Consider the following 20,163-nt stretch of genomic DNA (forward strand, 5'->3'; position numbering starts at 1 on the left):
AATTTGCATTATTTTTCAGTTTTTGGTGACCTAAACTTGTTTTATTAACCTCTGGTAGTTTACCGCTTAGCTTTGTACCATTTCAGGTTATTCACTGGACTTGAACTGCTTAAATTTCAGTAAAAACTGGAAAAATGGGGGTGTTCTCAAACTTTTGACTGGTAGTGTATGTATATATTTATATGGCTGCCAAAACACGTGACCGATGACGTTTTCAATTTTGTTTCTATGGACCGATTTATCCCGACATGACCGACAAAAATTTTCGAAGCATGCAGCGTTGTAGCTGTAGCGTTCTCCACATGCAATTGTGACGTCATAATGAAGGCACCTATGACATCATAAGCAAATCAATCTTATTCCTCATGTGGAGTACTTGCCGTGTGCCAAGCTTCAATTTTTATCCTTGGTGCGGTTTTGGAGATGCAGAGGTCCAAAGTTTTTACTTTTTTCCAACATGGCTGCCACATCACGTGACATATGACGTCATCATTGTCATTAAAAAATTCCACATGAGTAATCGCTCCTTTGGTGGAATTTTGTGTCAATCTGACAAGCGGTTGCAGAGAAAGACACGAAAGTTCTGTGCGAACAAACAAACAAGTGAAATTCACTCACAGAGCGACACTTGGCAAAACAGAACAAAGTGGAACAGCGCTCGGTGGAGCGCAAACCTCCGCCAGGCCAAACAGTTTACGTTTTGTATCCGACTGATGGGCTGGATCTGAACCAAAATCGAATCCGCTCGTTCTTGTGATCAAACCAACTCATCCACCTCGTTTTGTCATCACTCGCCCACAACCTTTTGAGATACAGTATCATGATATATACATCGTTTTTGGCCCTATCTCTCAATTGGAGAAATTAGGCCTATGACCTTTTGACCTTTAAGATAAGTGGTTGAATTTATTGACCTGATATACAAATCCTGTTCAAATTTAAACTCAATCAGATAAAAATTGAGGATTTTAGAAATTGCACCTAAGTTGTTGAACTTTGGCCTATGTTGACCTGTTGGCACATGCTGACCTCAAAAATAATAGGTGGTTGAATTTTTTTTATATACAATGTTAAGGCTCGTATGAAAGCTAACACACACAATTTATAACAAAGGGAGCAGGAGACAACAGGGCCGGGAGAGGGAAGCACAAAACAGTGGGAAACAGACACATCAGGAGAACTGTGGAAGGGAGAGGGATGGGGTGGGGTACATGGGGTAAACAAGATCGACACCACAGGGACTTTCAGGAAGGAAAACAGGGAATTTGAAGAATGTGGGTTTGGGGTGGATTAACGGGGGTAGAAAAGATCAATATTTTGGATGGGGGAAGACATGAGATGGTGGTGAACAGCTGTTTTGAAGACCTGGAGGGAAAATAGTGTGGAAGTTTGTGTGGAAGGCGTGCAAAAAAGGAGGAATGAAAGAGTGAAGGTGAGCAGTGATTCGTGATTTTGGTGGCTAATGAATTCAGTGACCTGATGTGGAAATCCTCTTCAAATATAAAGTCAATCGGATGAAAATTGAGGATTTTATAAATTCAAAAAAGTTGTTGACCTTTGACCGATTGACCTTTTGACCTCAAAACGAAATATGATAATGCTGGACCATCAACTCCACCATTTGGTGAAGTTTCGTGAAGATCGGTTTAAAATTGTGACCTGTAGGAAATTAAAGGTGAGCGGACAGACAAACAAAAGGAAGCGATCAACATATTTGTCAAAAAAAAACATTCATTAGCTTACAGGTTGAGGTTCTTACTTTCGGTAAGGGAACCGTGTTTTGAGGTTAACATCATTTACAGCAATCGCATAAATTATATTATCTTCCAGGAATAGCCGATACTGCACAAGTGTGTGTGTGTGTGTGTGTGTGTGTGTGTGTGTGTGTGTGTGTGTGTGTGTGTGTGTGTGTGTGTGTGTGTGTGTGTGTGTGTGTGTGTGTGTGTGTGTGTGTGTGTGTGTGTGTGTGTGTGTGTGTGTGTTATGTAAGGCATTCATACCCCAAACATTGACACATGTCGAAACGGTGAGAGGAATTCTCCTCCCGTAATCTGTGCAGGTGTAAATCCCATGATCCTCCTCTTTGAGGCTCTGGATTGAAATGATGGATCGATGTGGCTGCCATGACACCAACTGAATTCGTGGATCTCTTGTCTCTGGGGGATTAAATAGGTGAGGTTAACGGCATTAAAAAAAATCATCTTGTTTAATTTGGCTGATCCTGAACTCCCTCATTTTATTCTCTCCTGGCATCTCTTTAATCAAGTCACCTTCCCCTATTTTAGTCCTCCAGCTGAACTCAATAAATCAGAGGTAGCATACTTGTATTTAAGTTATCAAGTCTACTTTGAATATCAAACAGAATGTGATTTGAGAGTAAAATATCATCCAGATGTTCTGCAGGTACAGTAGGGTTTGGTATCATGTATTCCACTGACCCAATTGAGTCAGAAGTTAGATGGTGACCTTCAGGCGTGTCACAATCACTTGTCAAACCGATACAGGGCTTCGTCTTCCCATTATATGGTATGGTTCACCGTGTCATGCCGTGGGAATTGCGTGCCAAAAGCGATTTTATTGTTTAAATGCCATCTATAGGGTGTTAATAAACAGAAAAACTTGGGTGGCTATTTTACTTTTGGGAATTTGGGTTTTTGTGGGGGCTTAAACGAGGGTACCGTCATTTCGCAGTTTATTGCCCGAAATGAAAGCGCTAGTATTGTTATTACTATTTTTATCTCTTAAAATATTGTTACGGCTGTGGAAATTCGCAATACACCATAAAGGGTCCTTCGATCAGTTATGACGCTAAGTTTATGTGCAGATCAATCAAGACAAGATCGGTGCATCGCCGAGGGCGTGCTCCCCATTCAGGAAGCCAGGTGACCTCTCGTTAAACGGCAAAATTAGACGGTGGACACTGGAACTCCTGGTTAACTGATTGGCGTTCGTGGTTCCAAAGCAACTCACTGTACCACAAAGTTAATTGTGAGCGGTGGTCCCAGGTCCGGCTCTTCCGAGGAGGAATGGGGAATAACCCCCTCATAATACACTCGGTAGCTGTGGCCGTCATCAAAATCTCTTCCTTTTCCCTGATTTTACAAAAACCTCATTTGTCAACACTTAGTTCATCCATCCTCCTCTTTCACTTTCAGGCAAAGTTAATTTTCCTCCATACCTTCAACCAAAAACATTCTCACCACAACCCCACCCGGGAAGTCTGTCGTAGGTTATCCAGTCTGGGAATCTTGAGGCGTCAATTTTCCAGAGGCTGTGTGCACACAACCAACCCCTCTCGCTAACTGTGTGGATCCTCAAACATCCGGGGTCTCCGCTCCAACCTGGAAGATTGTTCAATCCAGGCCGCTGCCGATAAACTGGACATCACCTCTTTAACCGGACATCTTCTTCCCACAAGATGTCTCTGACTCCTTTGTGTCTCTCCCTGGCTATCGTATACTCTGGTGTGATCGACCTGAATCCTGTCCTGGCAGCGGATTTGCATGGTGCATCACAAACTCAATTTCTCATTCTCCATGTGCTGCTCTTACACCTCGCAAACCACAGAAGTACCTCGGGCTCCGACTTCCCCTCCGCTCCCACCTCGTGTTCATCTCTGTGTTGTACCATCCACCAAAAAGTGATGACTCCATCGACATATCTCTCTCTCTCTCTCTCTCTCTCTCTCTCTCTCTCTCTCTCTCTCTCTCTCTCTCTCTCTCTCTCTCTCTCTCTCTCTCTCTCTCTCTCTCTCTCTCTCTCTTTCAGACGACATGGACCAACTTTTAACCACTCATCCCAACTTTCTCTTCCTCATATGTAATGATCTCAATGATCACCTTGCTAATTGGCTGGGTGCTGATACTTCTCTCACCAGCCATGGCCTTCTGCAAAGAACTTCTGTGACTCCATGAGCTGACTCAATCTTGGAACTTTCCCATCTGGATTTCTCCCAATGGAAAATCTTTGGCACATATGATCATGCTCTTGTGAAGGACATCATCTTTCTGGCCATTCTTAGAGAAAAGCATCTGCACCGGTGAGTCTGGCAGTTCAATCAGGCAAACTGGCAGGGACTACAAGCAGCCATCTCTCTTCAGGAATGATCTCCAATATCCACCGCCACGAATATGAATTCAACCGAGGAATTCTTCCACAGATACCTGCTCTTTCTTATGCACAGATTCATCCCACATTGTCTTCAATTATCTTACCCATGCTCCCTCTCTTGGTACTCTAAATCCTGTGATGAGGCAGTTGCCTCCAAACATTTGAATTCTCCACCCGGAAGGCAAATGCAACCGAAGGCAACCCAAGATCATTCCACAAAGTCCTCAACAAGAGTGCATCTACTCTCAGGAGAGTCAGAAAACATCTGTCCAATCTCAACAATGAGCTTTCAAACTTGTCTCTATCGTCTTAAACGTGGTGGCACCTTGTCAAGTCTGTCTCTGGTGTATATCCCCTTCCATCCCGTCCCTCATTTCAAATGGCACCATCATCGACACCACTCGTGAGAAGGTCGAATGCCTCAATTCTGGATTTGCTTCAAAATTTTGTGTTCCTAACTCTTCTGTCTTCTCTCTCTCTCTCTCTCCCATTCCCAGTCATTCCCAACTGTTCCTGCACTCTGCATATTTTGCATCTGAGAAGAGGAAAAAGTTTCTGCCAAGCCCGAACTCTGATCTGCAACTGGACTTTTTGGCAACCATCAGCTCATATGCCCCAAAAACCTGCTCTGCTGTTCTTGCACTGCTTTCTCTCTGCCCTTTTCACCCTATCATTTACGATAGGTCATCCTTCCATCTCCTTGGAAATCAGCCAACATCACTGCACCACATAAAAAAGGTGCAAAAACGGATGCCCTTAACTACAGACCAATTATCCTACTTCCAATCATCAGCAATTATCTCACTTCCAATCATCAGCAAGGTCATGGAATCCATCATCGCAGTTGATATGAAATCATTCCTTTTCTAAAACAACCTCATCTCAGATCATCAATTCGGATTCAGACCAGGTTACTCCACCTTGGACGTGCTCACCCAACAATGGATGGAGGTTCTCAATGTCAGACATGAGATCAGCACTGTCTCTCTGGACGGATCTCGAGCTTTCGATAGTCTGGCATCATATCATGCCTTAATCTCCAAACTCTCTACCTCTGGAATCCAAGGCCAACTCCACTCTTGGATTGTTGACTTGCTCTACTTTCATAGCCAATGTGTAGCTCTCAATGGAACTCTATCGTCTCCTCTCCCTGTCAAGGATGGAGTTCCCCAAGGCAGTGTTCTTGGTCCAATCCTATTCCTAATCTTCATCAATGATCTCTGAATCTGGAAAATCCTCTTTATCATTTTAATGATGGCTCCACCCTCAGCCGTGACATCCCTCATCCTTCAGCCAAACATCCTTCAGCCTCTTCCCTCTCCTCAGATCTTGAAAAAAATCACAATCTTGGAATATGTCTTTTTAACCCTGAGAAATCCCACACATTCACTCTCTCTCTCTCTCTCTCTTCCGCATCACAGTTCCACAAATCTACTTTCTCAACAATCCTCTCAAAGAGGTTCAGTCACTCAAACTCTTGGGTCTCACTCTCACCCCCCCCTGCATCACACCTTGCTCAGCTCGACGCCATGGAAACCAAGGCCTTCAATATCATCGCAATCTCTCGCGACGAAGCCGAGTCAATGGGACGATCAAGTTGACATCACAGATAGGTCGGTGGTCTGTATGTCTTCAACCTCCTCCTTTCTAATCTTACACACTTTGCCTTCTCTCTCTCTGTGCATCGACCCCCCCCCAAACACACCACCTCCAAATACCCCCAGGTATCTGCAGGGCTCAAACGCTCCAACATGCTCACCTCGACTCATTTAATCTTTCTTTTTCTCTCACCTGTGGAAGCACCTTCTACACTCTCTTCGATCTCATTCTTCCCTCCAGGTCTTCAATACAGCTGTTCACCACCATCTCAAGTCACCCCCCCCATGCAAATACATGATCTTTTCTACACCCGTTAAAACACTTCCCCCACCCCTCCCAAAAATTTGCTTGTGCATCCATATTGTCCACACCTTGCGTTCTCCCCTTCACCTCATCGTTACCTGCATCGCTCGATTGTCCGTCTCCCTCGATTTTCAACCTCCACCCTGATGATGGCGTTTCCCCTTTGTCCTGCTGTTTATTTTGTTATGTTGTGTCCTGATCTGTTCTGTGTTCCAGCTCTTCACGAGCTGTGACTGTGTGTAAAAAAAAAAAATACTGCCAGGTGGACGTGCTGCCCGGAAGATAACCAGTTGTTCATAAAAGGTTTGTAATACTTCCCGACCATTCCTGCTGTGTCGAACACATTCATTTCGCAGATTCCTTCCACTCACTCACCCGTCCTGTTCTCGAAAAAGAGAACTTCGTGTGATCGCCTCTCCCACGTCAGTCTACTCTTTGTATCCTGTGGTGCTGGTCTCCAACAATCCAGCTGAATCGTTCCTCCAATGATCGCAGAACGACCTTTCACCAACAATACATCATATTCTGAAAGGTGGTGGGGGCGGGGAGGATGGCGGTTGCGAGAGGGGCATCACCTTACAATGAGCACAGAAATGATCTTTTGTACAACTGATCATGATCAGCATGGAATGAGATGTTTCCAAAGCACCTGTTTTAACAAATCATCATGATAATTACTCCACAGCGTTTCGAAGCACAAATATATCTGCGACATCAGCCATTCAAAGACACTTTACACGATTCACAGTTGCACATCACTGGCCGGTTCCCCGTGCCCACATGTGATTTCAAACGGGGTACGGATGGAGGTGCAAAAATGGAAACGGCGTCCTGTCATCGAGCCGGCAAGCTGGGAGCAACATCACATTTATTGCCACATCTGATGTAACTTACATGCTCTAATGGTGGTGACTCCGCCTCTCTGACCCCAATTTCACCCCCTCTCTCCATCTCATCCCTATCATTCTCTCTCACATCTCTTCCTGTCTCCGACCCTTCTCTCTCTCTCTCTCTCTCTCTCTCTCTCTCTCTCTCTCTCTCTCTCTCTCTCTCTCTCTCTCTCTCTCTCTCTCTCTCTCTCTCTCTCTCTCATCCCACGTCTCTCCCCTCATTATCTCACCCCACCACTCCCCCTCCTCCTCCTCTGTTGAGGGGACTGCAGCATGTATGAATCATATTCGAAGTGAGCCGACCTGAGGCGTGCAAAGGTTGCTGCACATGCGAGCATGCATGCATACAGGTAGGCCTTTACCAGGTAGACAACGTGGGTTTTAAATGCTCCCACCCGCCCTGGTTTTATATATAACTTGACGGTTTAAAAGAAAATGTTGCTGTTTGGGCATGTTTTATCACCCTTCACTTCCCCCTTATGCTGCCTTCCCTTTCCTACCCCTCACACGACATTCTCTTCCCCTCACGCTGCCTTCCCTTCGCATCACGCTGCCTTCCCTCCACCTGCCCTCATGCTTACCCCCTCCACTCTACACCCCAATGGACATCTCCCAGAAGTTTCCACGTGCTGTTTAACTTACCCCATTTTGTGCAATCCGCCCCCATCTTCAAAAGTCCCACTACCAAACGCAAGTTGAGAACCCCCCCCCAGCCATGCTGACCTCCTCCCAAACCCCCTGCCCCTCCCCACTCCCCCTCCTCTCTCCCCAATCCTCCTCACTCCCATGTCCTCTCCCTGAGTGCATAGCAATATTTGGTGAGGCGTCGTTTGTGGGGCCCCACCCAACCCCCTTCCTCGCTCTTTCCCCATTCCAAGCTCCCCCCTTCCTCACCCATACGAACTCCCCGATGCCTCGTCCCTCCTTGCTCCGCCACCCATCCTCACTCCTTGCTCTCCCCTCCCGACTCTCACCCTACTCCCCTCTCCTCTTTCCCTCCCCACACCCCTCTCTCATTCCCTCCTCCCCTCCCTCTCCCTCCTCTATCCTTCCCCTCCACCCTCTCTTCCTCCCTTCGTGTATGTGTGTGTGTGTGTGTGTGTGTGTGTGTGTGTGTGTGTGTGTGTGTGTGTGTGTGTGTGTGTGTGTGTGTGTGTGTGTGTGTGTGTGTGTGTGTGTGTGTGTACACACACACGAGATCATGAGCAACAAGAATCCGAACTCGCCCAACCAGAGTAACTCTCATCCCACGTGGGTTTTTGGGAAGAATCCAGCGCACACCCGTGCAGCACCACACGCAGCACCGGATTTGTGGTGGTGGAGGTCCCGGGGACACACACGGGTGGTGGAGGCCCTTTCTGCCACCAACGATGAAGTAAATCAGTGGTTTTCAACCTTTTTCACACCGACAGCAAACTCCCAGCTCTTGTATCTCACTCCGTGTGTTCAATTCCCCATTTGTATCGTCGCCTGAAGAGCATCGCAGCCTCCACGAGTCAAACCATCGGATTAAATACATCATTTCAGGCTTTTATTACCGCCAACGGATTCCACATGAATGACGATTGGCAAAGTGTCCAATTAACCCGTCACAAGGACTTCGCAACACTGTGACCACCACCAAGGTACATTCGATTGAATTCGACTCGTGGAATAATTAGGAACGAGACGTGAAGCGACCATCGATATGTTGTTCCTGGAATCGGACTCCGCCGACACAGAAAGTAAGGATCCCTCGAACGGGTGAACAACTGACTAGGTTAGCGAAACTACTTCCTACTAGACTCGTCAAATCTTCACCAAAATCGAATCATTTCGCTCCGGAAAACGGAATATCACCTCAACATGACCTTAACAACAACAACAACAATAACAACAATAGCCACAACAATCACCGCTTCAGGGAAAGTTTTTCTAGGCCTCAGGCCTCTAACATACTTGTGGCCTTCTCAATGCCCGTGACCGCTATCGGCCGCAACCTCTCGATATATATATATATATATATATATATATATATATATATATATATATATATATATATATATATATATATATATATTATATCTATATATTATATCTATAGATATAAAGTTGAAAGTGTGTCTGTCTGTGTGTCTGTCTGTGACCTATGCACGCGAAAAGTACGAGACTGATCCTCACCAAACTTCACATGCTGACAGAACATGCACCCGGGAGTGTCCCGATGTAAAATAATTGTACTTCCGACTTCCGGTTTCCGAATTATGACGTCATCACCTGATTTCGTAACGTTAATTTTTCAAGTTCAGCCGATTGACATGGGACCAACGCCATTTGCAATAGAATGAAAAAATAATGCGACAGTCAATTGAAGACAATGACTTCCGACTTCCGGTTTCCGAATTATGACGTCATCGGCTGATTTCGTAACGTTAATTTTTCAAGTTCAGCCGATTGACATGGGACCAACGGAATTTGCTGGAGAATGAGAAATCAATGCTACAGTCAATTGAAAACGACTTCCGACTTCCGGTTTCCGAATTATGACGTCATCACCTGTTTTCGTAAAGTTAATTTTTCAAGTTCAGCCGATTGACATGGGGCCAACGCCATTTGCAATAGTATGAAAAACATAATGCTACAGTCAATTGAAGACAATGACTTCCGACTTCCCGGTTTCCGAATTATGACGTCATCACCTGATTGCGTAACGTTAATTTTTCAAGTTCAGCCGATTGACATGGGACCAACGGAATTTGCTGGAGAATGAGAAATCAATGCTACAGTCAATTGAAGACAATGACTTCCGACTTCCCGGTTTCCGAATTATGACATGCATTCGACACACTTGCAAAAATGACCGTATGTATATTATACTGTATAATGATATAATAATCATCTGTAAATCATATTTTATTCACATTTTCTTTGTTCATTATTGTTATAACCATGGTTATAAAAACCGTTTTTATTGTTACCGTATAACGTTTTTACGTCACTTCAGCCTGGATTCGGGATCAGCAATCAAATAATGTAAATCACGATTAAAAATTATTTTTTGATGATGCGGGAGTTATCTTTATTAAAATCAGTAGAGGAAATATACACCATGTCTGATATTTGGGTCTTTCATGTCTCGGACGATGCCTTTATCTCCCGGGACGCATCATTCCCCATGACAAAAACCGGAAGCAAAAGGGTCATAGCCGATGACACGGATTCCAAATTGCCAGGGTATTGTGTTGTTGTTGTTGTTGTTTACTATTCTCTCATGTGCACGCGTTGAGTATGAAGCTCACTACATTCGCTATTAAACACTGTGCGGTGTATAAACACGATCAGGTTCGATTTCTATGTTGTGAATATTGTATCCACACTATTAAAAGTGTGTGTGTGTGTGTGTGTGTGTGTGTGTGTGTGTGTGTGTGTGTCAGTGTATGTGTGTGTGTCTATGTGTGTGCGTCAGTGTGTGTGTGTGTGTGCGTGTCCATGTGTGTGCGTGTCCATGTGTGTGCGTCAGTGTGTGTGTGTGTGTGTGTGTGTGTGTGTGTGTGTGTGTGTGTGTGTGTGAGTGTGCGTCAGTGTATGTGTGGCAGCCTCTACAATTTTACAATTGACTGTGACATATACTCCTTCAGACCCGCCGTCATCCACGGGATTCCTGTGCGCAGCACGGGTATCCCTGCTAGTATATATATATATATATATATATATATATATATATATATATATATATATATATATATATATATATATATATATGGGGTGATATATATGTATATATAGATATATATATATGTATATATTTAATAATCCTTGTTTGACACTGAAGGGAAAACTGAAATGGAAGGCATTGGGGGTGGAGGCCCCATGACACGTGCCCCTGTTCCCCTCGGGTAAATGAGGCCCTGACGACGACATGCCACGAGCACATGGAATGAAGGAACTCACCACGAGCACACACGAACAGCAGCATCAGGTGGAGTGTGAGGGAAAACAATACCCTCTCCTTCGATGAGGGTAAAAATCCGAGCCCCATTGTTTGGCAACACATCCTTGATCCGGAAGGAGAGGACGACGGGAGCCGACAACAAGGGTGAAGAAACCATTAAAAACCCCCAAACCCAACACACAACAAGGAGAACGAGAACAAATCCACAAACAACACGAGACGGGACAACACCAGGTCGTGGTGGAAGATGAAACTGTGACTCTCCTCGTCCCGGGACGCTTTGGTATCGCCCGCTGCTCCTGATTGGTCAAGGGACGCAGCGTGTGTCGTGTGGGCGGAGTTCTCCTGGCAGGCTGCGGATCGAAACGAGCTGTGATTGGTCGAGATAGTAGAGGCGTGGCGATAACCTCTGACGGATGGTGACGAGGAAAGGCGACGCTTTGTGATTGGTTGAAACGTCGAGGCACGGAAGGAAGGACCCTCGGATTCACATACAACACCAAGATGTCTGTTTCATCACACGAATCACTTTACTACGTCATCAATAATGATATTATTTTTCTGCTTGTATCAACATGTGGAATTATCTTTTGTTGTTCAACGTTAAAAATCGTCAACGACATCTTTCGACATTTTAATGATAATTCCTTGAGTGTGCTCGTCGAACGTACGTGGAATTCACACGTCGGGCGTCATTTATATATTACATACAATTCCTCATCACGATGCCGGCAATAACTCACCGGTTGTTTGCAATGGACACGATGGGATCTTCAACGTCCACCAGCTGATGCGCTAATGCTAGCAGACGGTACATCCGGCTTAACCATCCCATCAAATAGGCAGCGGACACATTTATGGCGGTCACCCTGCACGTGAAACACCAGGATTACATTGATAGGTTGGTCAGGATTCAAACCCAGACTCAACAGCTCCGAGGTGAGGGTGGGATGCATCGAGGCTGCTTTATCAGTCCAACGACACATTGGTCTAAAAATACTGTGTCTGTAATATTGCACTGAACTTGCACGTCCCGAAGGTCATGCTGTTTGTGAGTTTTTGAATATTGTATAGGCGTAGGTGTACGACGGGGCTTCGGTAATGGCTGGGAAGCACGGTGGGGTGCAAAAGTTGTTGCAAGAGATATTGGAAAGAGAAATCCCCGATGTGCACTGCTTAAATCACCAACTCCATCTGGTAGTTATCCAGGCACTGGCAGCAGAGAAAGCTGTCACTGATTTCCTCGAGGTTTGTTGTTGCCTGTACAAATTCTTCAGAAAGCCCACTGTTGCTGCACAGTATGAAGGTGAGCGGTTAAAACGACTTCTTGATCAAAGGTGGACGGGACATTTAGCCACCGTGTCTGTGATCATCGGATCTTTTAAGGATATCACATCCTTACTGTCGGAGATTGATGCAGAGCGCGCATACGGTGCAGAGATGAGGATGGAGGCTATTGGGCTTTTGCGGGAAGTCTCTGGGCTTGTCTTCATGTTCACTGCTATCTTTGTACAAAAACTGCTGATGTTGTTAGATGGCCCGAACAGACTCTTGCAGGCAGAGGACATGGACTTGCTAACGGGGTTGGAACTGGTGGCGAGTGCTACAGAGTGCGTGAAGAAACTCCACTCTGAGGATGAGTTCACTGATCTGTGGAACAAGGCCGACGATGCTCTCGCACTTCTACACCTGCACCACCAAAACGGACACGCACAATGCATAAGAACTTGGAACAGTTTGTAGTTTTGGAGACGACAGGACAAAACAACGACAATGACAAGACGGAACTGCAGAGGGTTTTTTTTACAGCGCAATTGACACTGTGATTGGAGAGATCGCTCGGCGCTTCAGTGAGCGCAACACACAACTCGCCCGTTCACTCGCTGCCTTGAATCCTGAAAATGGCACGTTTTTGGATCCCCACTTGCTCCAGCACATCATGACATTAACAAAGTCAACCATCAGTGAAACAGAGTGTGTGGTTGCAAAGCAGTTTATGCGCACACAGACAGAAAAGCAGCCAAACGAGAGATGGACAACACAAAAACTCCTCAACATACCACAAAATGCTGGAAGCCATGCCAAGTGTAGTGACTGCTATGAGACTTGGACTAACATTTGGTGCGTCCACTGCCATGTGTGAAAACTCATTCTCAACATTGAGGAATGTCTTCACTGACCATCGACGGTCCATGCGCCATGCGCGCAAGGCACTACTGGTACGGCTGGCCTTCGAGAGAGACCTCGCACGTAAATGCCTGAATGAATGGAAGGAGAAGGTCCTCAGAAGATTCCACACCGAGACACGTCGCCTGCAGCTCTTCTGACAGCGAGTACAGTAGTATAAAAACTATACGAGGAGTTCAGATTGTGTGTGTGACTGCTGGTGATGCGTGTGTGGTTGTGGTTGCAGTGTGGTTGTGGTCAGCACCTGCCGTGGTTTGTTTGTTGTGGCTCTCCTGCATTCGAATAATTTTAGGCCAAAAACATCAGAACATATTCAATCTTGCTGAGATCAATTTGGTTAGTATGCGACGGCAACCTCAGTATAGATGTGTCAATGCTGTATGAATACAATAGTATACCGGGTTATCAAAAATATTAAATATAATAATTGTGCCCCCCCATCCAGTTCATATGCCCCCCTTAATACTGAGCCCTGGCTACGGGCTTGGGGGCGAGATACTTTGATTGACGTCATGTTAAATTTAAGAACTATTCACGAGAAAGTAATTGAAAGAAATTTCATTATGAAATTATTACGTAGGTAGAAGTTTCTCTGGATGAAAACCTTTGGAGAATAAACCGCTGGACAGGATAACTTGAAAACAGGATGTTGTCGTGAAATAAAAAATCAAACTCACGGAAGTTGTACAACTTGTCCGGAAGTTAAAAAAACACTCCGTTGTGGGAGTTTCTAGTAGATTATTAGTCGATGTCGATTGAAGTAGATCACCGAGAACGAAGACCGCGACACCAAAATCGAAATATCGCGCTCCGCAGCAAGCGGGCCCCCGGTCCATCGGGACCGGTTGTGGTGGGTGAAAGGCAGCGGGATGTGGTTTATTTTGGTAAACCGCAGACTTTGTGTGTATTATTATGTATTGTGTACTGGTGTGTTTTGTAATTAATATGAGATATAATTAGAACTGCCACTCTAGAACTGCTGGCAGTGATGTCCGGGTCCCAAAACGTCCCGCTTTGATGCAACCTTGCTTTGATTGGACACCTGACCCGAACCCCTGAAGTTTTTCATTATTATTCAACTGAATTTAGAACGGGATTAAAATAAATTCAATTCAAGTCAACACATTTCAGCTGTTACTCCTCTACCCTCAAACCCATCCAGGCACAGGCAAGTGAGCCATATTTAAAAAAAAACACCCCCAAAAATCAAAAAGAACCCAGATTAAACAAGCTCGAATGAGCTAAGATCCTCGTCCTCTTAATGATGACGTCATAAAAACGAATATGACGTCATTGTGATGTATCAGGTTTACGATAAACTGTGCTAATGCCCGGCTTGATTCCCGCAAACAAAATTCAAACAGCTTGCCTAGTTTCGGAGACAATGGTATAGGCGATTTCCATTAGCGGCGATATTATGACGTCAACATTTTTTCTCGGAAGAATTTCCAAAATCGGAGATGGTTACTGCCTGCGCGTGGGTTTTCTGCATATACCTGGCAAGTTTCACGAAGATCCGATGAAAACTCTGGGTTGTGAAACAAAAAATAGGAATGACGTCATAAAAATTGATATGACGTCATAGTGATGTATCATATGTGCGGTAATTCATCTCTGCGAATGCCCTGTTCGATTCATGCGCGGAACGAACGAGTTTCTGGGATCGTTCGCGCATGCGCGCAGTGCGAATCAATGCAGCTCGAATCACCTCGGAACTTGATTGGTGGAGCTGTGACTTTTACCTCATGCGAGTTTCTGGGATCGTTCGCGCATGCGCGCAGTGCGAATCAATGCAGCTCGAATCACCTCGGAACATGATTGGTGGAGCTGTCACTTTTACCTCATTAGCTATGCAGCACGAATCACCTCGGAACCTGATTGGTGGAGCTGTGACTTTTACCTCATGCGCTCATGCGAGTTTCGGGGGTCGTTCGCGCATGCGCGGAACGAACGAGTTTCGGGGGTCGTTCGCGCATGCGCGGAACGAACGAGTTTCTGGGGTCGTTCGCGCATGCGCGGAACGAACGAGTTTCTGGCGTCGTTCGCGCATGCGCGGAACGAACGAGTTTCTTTGGTCGTTCGCGCATGCGCAGAACGAACGAGTGTCGTGGGTCGTTCGCGCATGCGCGGAACGAACGAGTTTCTGGGGTCGTTCGCGCATGCGCGGAACGAACGAGTGTCGTGGGTCGTTCGCGCATGCGCGGAACGAACGAGTTTCTGGGGTCGTTCGCGCATGCGCTCAGTGCGAATCAATGCAGCTCGAATCACCTCGAAACATGATTGGTGGAGCTGTGACTTTTACCTCATGAGCTATGCAGCTCGAATCACCTCGGAACCTGATTGGTGGAGCTGTGACTTTTACCTCATTAGCTATGCAGCACGAATCACCTCGGAACCTGATTGGTGGAGCTGTGACTTTTACCTCATTAGCTATGCAGCTCGAATCACCTCGGAACCTGATTGGTGGAGCTGTGACTTTTACCTCATTAGCTATGCAGCTCGAATCACCTCGGAACATGATTGGTGGAGCTTTTTTTTTTTGTATACCTTGGTCGAGGCTCGTATGAGAGCGAACACACAACTCACAGCAAGGAGGCATGAGACAAGAGGGGTTGGGAGTGGAAGGGACAAAATAGTGGGGAACAGACACATTAGGTGAACTGTGGAAGGGAGAGGGATGGGGATGGGACGGGGAACATGGCGAGGAGAAGATGGACATTTCAGGGACTTTCAGGAAGGAAAGCAGGAGAAATGAAGGAAGTGGGCTTGGGTGGATTATCGGGGGTAGAAAAGATCGAGGATTTGGATGGGGGAAGATAAGAGGTGGTGGTGAACAGCTGTTTTGAAAGCCTGGAGGGAAGAATGGGAAAGAATAGAGTGAGGAAGTTTATTCCAAAGGCAGGAAAAAAGAGGAAAGAGTGAAGATGAGCAGTGATTCGTGATTTTGGTAGTTTTACCAGAAGGGGGTTGTTGGCGGACCTTGAGCGCCCTGTGGAAATGTGGTGGCGATAAATCGCAGAGAGAGAGCAGGAGGGGGCGAGGCTGGAGAGGAGTCGGTAGAAGACAGAAAGACCACCGACCAGCCTGCGGTGAGAGAGTGAGAGGCCCAAAGACTGAGCCTCATTGCGGGAGATGCCAATGATCCGAAATGCCTTGGTTTGCACAGCGTGAAGCCGAGAAAGGTGGGAGGCAGGAGCACCAGCCCAGAGGGGAGAGCAGTACTCCATCAGGCTGCGGACGAAAGCTTTGTCGGTGGTCAGGAGCTCAGGTGGGCCGAGGAAGGACTTTGCACGATGGAGGATTCCCAGTCGGCGACTGGCTTTGGAGGCGAGGTTGGAAATTTGGCTTTCCCAGAAAAGATTATGGCAGAGAGTGAGACCCAGAAGCTTGAAAGAAAGGATTGTTGAGAAAGTGGGTGGGGGGGGGGGGTTCTAAACGGTCCTTTCGGAGAGACATAGTGAGAGTGTGAGATTTGTCCGGATTGAAAGACATGTTCCACGTGTTGGACCAGTTTGTGATTTTAGAGAGATCTGCAGTGAGCGAAGAAGCTGCTGCTTGCCGGTCTGAGGGATGACAGATGGTACAGCAGAGGGTGGAGTCATCAGCAAAGAGATAAAGAGGATTTAACAGAGAGTTGGAGAGATCATTGATGAAAAGCAGAAAAAGAACAGGGCCCAGAACACAGCCTTGAGGAACTCCAGCCTGGACAGGAAGAGGGGATGAAAGGACTCCATTTAGGGCCACACATTGACTGCGAGCCATGAGTCTGCGAGCCATGAGTGGAGATGTCCTTAGATACCAGAGGAAGAGAGTTTGGTGAGCAGGGCAGGCTGCCAGACCATGTCAAAAGCACGCGATATGTCCATGGATATGGCTCTGATTTCATGTCCGGCATTGAGGACCTCCATCCATTGTTGGGAGAGCAGAAGCAGCATATCCAGGGTAGAGTGACCTGGCCTGAAACCAAATTGATGATCGGAAATCAGGCCATTGGAGAAGAGGAAGGATTTAATGTCTGAAGTGATGATGGATTCCATAACCCTGCTGATGATTGGCAGAAGGCTGATTGGTCTGTAGTTGCAGGTGTGGGGGAAAAAATTTGAATTAATGTATTCTAAATTGTAACAAATGGAGTTTTAGAAATGTAAGTTTTATGCTACAGGTTGAAATGGCTGTCCTTTCTGGCCAAGAGACTTTTTCCCTAAATGTTGATAAATATCTTGGTCTGGAGCGGTGTGACCTGAGCTGATAACAGCGAATCTCGTCTGAAGGACGTCTGCAGTCTGGGTTGATAGCCCCCACCAATCTCCCATGAGAGTATAAAATGCTTTGAAATGTAAAATTGTTTCAGTGCAAGTACCTGAGGAAGTATTAGAATCTCAGTGGCTTGTGCTCCTTGGAACTGACCAAGTACCAAGTTAGAATAAAACTCTCTGATGTAATGTGGAAGTGAATTGAATCGGGTTGGTCTAACTGTGAACTCAAGTAAGAATAAATGAAATATAACAAAATAATATTGCAATCAATGGGGATTCTTAAGTTCATTGTACGAGGGTGAGAAGTGTATGGTGTGTAATTAGAAAAATAAATTGTTTCACAAGGAAGGACTTGTGTGGACATCGGTTATCAGTGTCAATGGGTTTTATGCAAGATTTTATAACCAAATCGGACAAACGTTAAACTCTGCCTGAAGTCAAATAGGATTCCACAATCGGCCAGGTGGAATCCTTCAACGATCACAACGGGGTGGGTTAAAAAAATCCACAACACAGGGATCTGTTTTTGCACCTTTTTTATGCAGGGCAGTGATGTTTGCCGATTTCCAAGCAGATGGCAGAGGACCTTGAGCAAATGAGAGGTTGAGCAACAGCAGCAGAGCATGAATTTTTCCAAACTCCTTTGCTCTCTTCAATCCTAGTCCGCCATCCAGGGCTTCAAAGCAGCTGTTCACCACCATCTCATATCTTCCCCCATCCAAAATCTTGATATTTACTCTATCTTGATCTTGATCCACCCCATAACCACCTCCTTCAAATTCCCTGTTTTCCTTCCTGAAGGTCCCTGTAGTACCGTCTTGTTTACCTCCATCCCATCCATCTCTCTTCCACAGATATCCTCTTGTCTTTCTTCCGCACTATTCTGTGCTTACCTCTCCATCCCTGCTTGTCTCCTGCCTTGTGAGATGTTTCTGTGTATTAGCTCTTACACAAGCCCAGACTTGGTGTGCAAAAAATATAAAGTGCCCGAGTCCCTGATGATGAGAAACATCCCCATAACATGATGCTGCCACCATCAGGCTTCACAGTAGGTATGGTGTCCTTTGGCTGAAGTGCTTTGTTGGGTAAGCACCAAATGTAGCGTTTTTCATTTTTCCATAAGTTCAAGCAGACCACAAAACTTTTTCCACATGGAATTCAGAATCACTCGAGTATTTTTTTGTATACCGCAAAAAGGACTCAAGGTGGGCTTTTTTGTATAATGGCTTCCTTCTTGCCACCTGACCGTACAGCCCAGACTTGTGGAGTGCTTGGAATATTGTTGTCACATGGACACCAGTGATCAGTCCTTGCCATGAGGGCCTGCAGCTCTTTCAAAGTTGCCATTGGCCTCTGATCAGTCTCCTTGCTTGGTCATCCAGTTTGGAGGGACGGCCTGATCTCAGCAGGGTCTTGGTGGTACCATATGCTTTCTATTTCTTAATAATGATTGTCTTGACTGTGCTCCAAGGGATATTCAAGGCCTTTGAAATATTTTTATACCCATCCCCTGATCTGTACCTTTCTACAACTTTATCCCAGAGGTCTTTTGAAAGCTCCTCGGTGCTCATGGTTGAGTCTTTGCTGTGAAATTCACTACCCAGCACTGGAAACCCACAGGAACGGCTGATTTTATTCTGAAATAATAAGAATCACTGCAATTTGAACTGGTGGAGGTCAATTCACCTGGTGTGTGATTTTGAAGGTGATTGGTTCCTCCTGAGCTCGTTTTCATTTGCCGTTATCATGGGGTGGGCACTTCTCCAACCAAGATATTCTAGTTTTGTGTTTTTCATTAATTTTTTTTAACTTGTGTAATTCGTTTTTCACTTGGAAGTTGTGGATTACGATGTCTAAATAAAGATGTGAAAAGTCTGATTTAATGATATTTATTTTCAGGTTATGAGGCATCAAAAGGTGAAAATTTTGAACGGGGGGTGCAGACTTTCTCCAGACACGGTACTCTGACTCGTTCTCCATCCCATTGAACATGACGTCTTCCAAACCACTGCAAAGTGCCTTCTTTGTCTCTCCACAACTATTTATAGATCTTTTTACAATCTTCCTGCTCTTTTGTCGTTCTCCCAGTTGTCGGAACATATTTGTTGATGTATCTTTTTGTATTTTTCATTTCTCTTCTTTGCAATCGATGGTGCTGGATTTGCTGCTCTTTCTATCCCATGTGTGGCATCATCAACTCGCAGCTGTTCCTGGAATTTTTTTGCTTTGATGTATTCTTTGATGTCGAGATGCAGATGAAGGATGATTAAACGCTTTGTTACATACAGAACAGTTAAAGGGTTTTTCTTCGGTGTGTATAATTTGATGTTTATAAAAGTTAGATAAATAACTGAACGCTTTGTGACACACAGAACAATTGTAAGGTTTCTCTCCGTTGTGCATTCTTTGATGTGCTGATAGAGTTGATGAATGAGTGAAGGTCTTGTTGCACACAGAACAATTGTAGGGTTTATCTCCAGTGTGTATTCTTTGATGTGTCGATAAAGTTGATATACGAGTAAAAACCTTGTTACACTCAGAACAATTGTAGGGTTTCTCTCCGGTGTGTATTCTTTGATGTCTCGATAAAGTTGATGAATGATCAAAGACCTTGTTACACACAGAACAATTGTGAGGTTTCTCTCTGTTGTGTATTCTTTGATGTACTAATGCAGTTGATGAACGAGTAAACGCTTTGTTGCAAACAGAACACTTGAAGGGTTTCTCCCCCGAATGTGTTTTTTGATGACGATATAAATTTGATGAAGACCAAAAGGCCTTCCTGCATTGTGAACACTTGTGGGGTTTCTCCCCCGAATGTATTTTTTGATGACGATATAAATTTGATGAAGAATAAAAAGCCTTACTGCATTGTGAACACTTGTGG

The 20,163-nt window shown here is 45.3% G+C and overlaps 1 protein-coding gene across 4 annotated transcripts in view; it reads right to left on the reverse strand.

The window, feature by feature from the left end:
- Nucleotides 1–11,155, reverse strand: part of LOC147006483 (cell adhesion molecule 3-like) — a 40,825-nt gene extending 29,670 nt beyond the window's left edge. For 2 of the 4 annotated variants that reach the window (XM_085868670.1, XM_085868669.1), the window contains exons 1-3: nucleotides 10,833–11,155; nucleotides 6,388–6,537; nucleotides 2,001–2,156 (exon numbers count right to left, since the gene is read on the reverse strand). In XM_085868670.1, the coding sequence (XP_085724796.1) occupies nucleotides 2,001–2,156; nucleotides 6,388–6,537; nucleotides 10,833–10,935 (409 nt within the window). In that variant the 5' untranslated portion in view covers nucleotides 10,936–11,155. Of the gene's footprint in view, nucleotides 1–2,000; nucleotides 2,157–6,387; nucleotides 6,538–9,062; nucleotides 9,213–10,832 lie in introns of those variants that run through there. The other 2 variants (XM_085868671.1, XM_085868672.1) reach the window with 2 other exon arrangements.
- Between the last annotated feature and the right edge of the window lie 9,008 nt (nucleotides 11,156–20,163).

This window comes from Eptatretus burgeri, unplaced genomic scaffold, assembly GCF_056783735.1.
Source record: "Eptatretus burgeri isolate ZD-2024b unplaced genomic scaffold, Ebu_testis_v1 Ebu_testis_scaffold_3170, whole genome shotgun sequence".
NCBI lineage: Eukaryota > Metazoa > Chordata > Myxini > Myxiniformes > Myxinidae > Eptatretus > Eptatretus burgeri.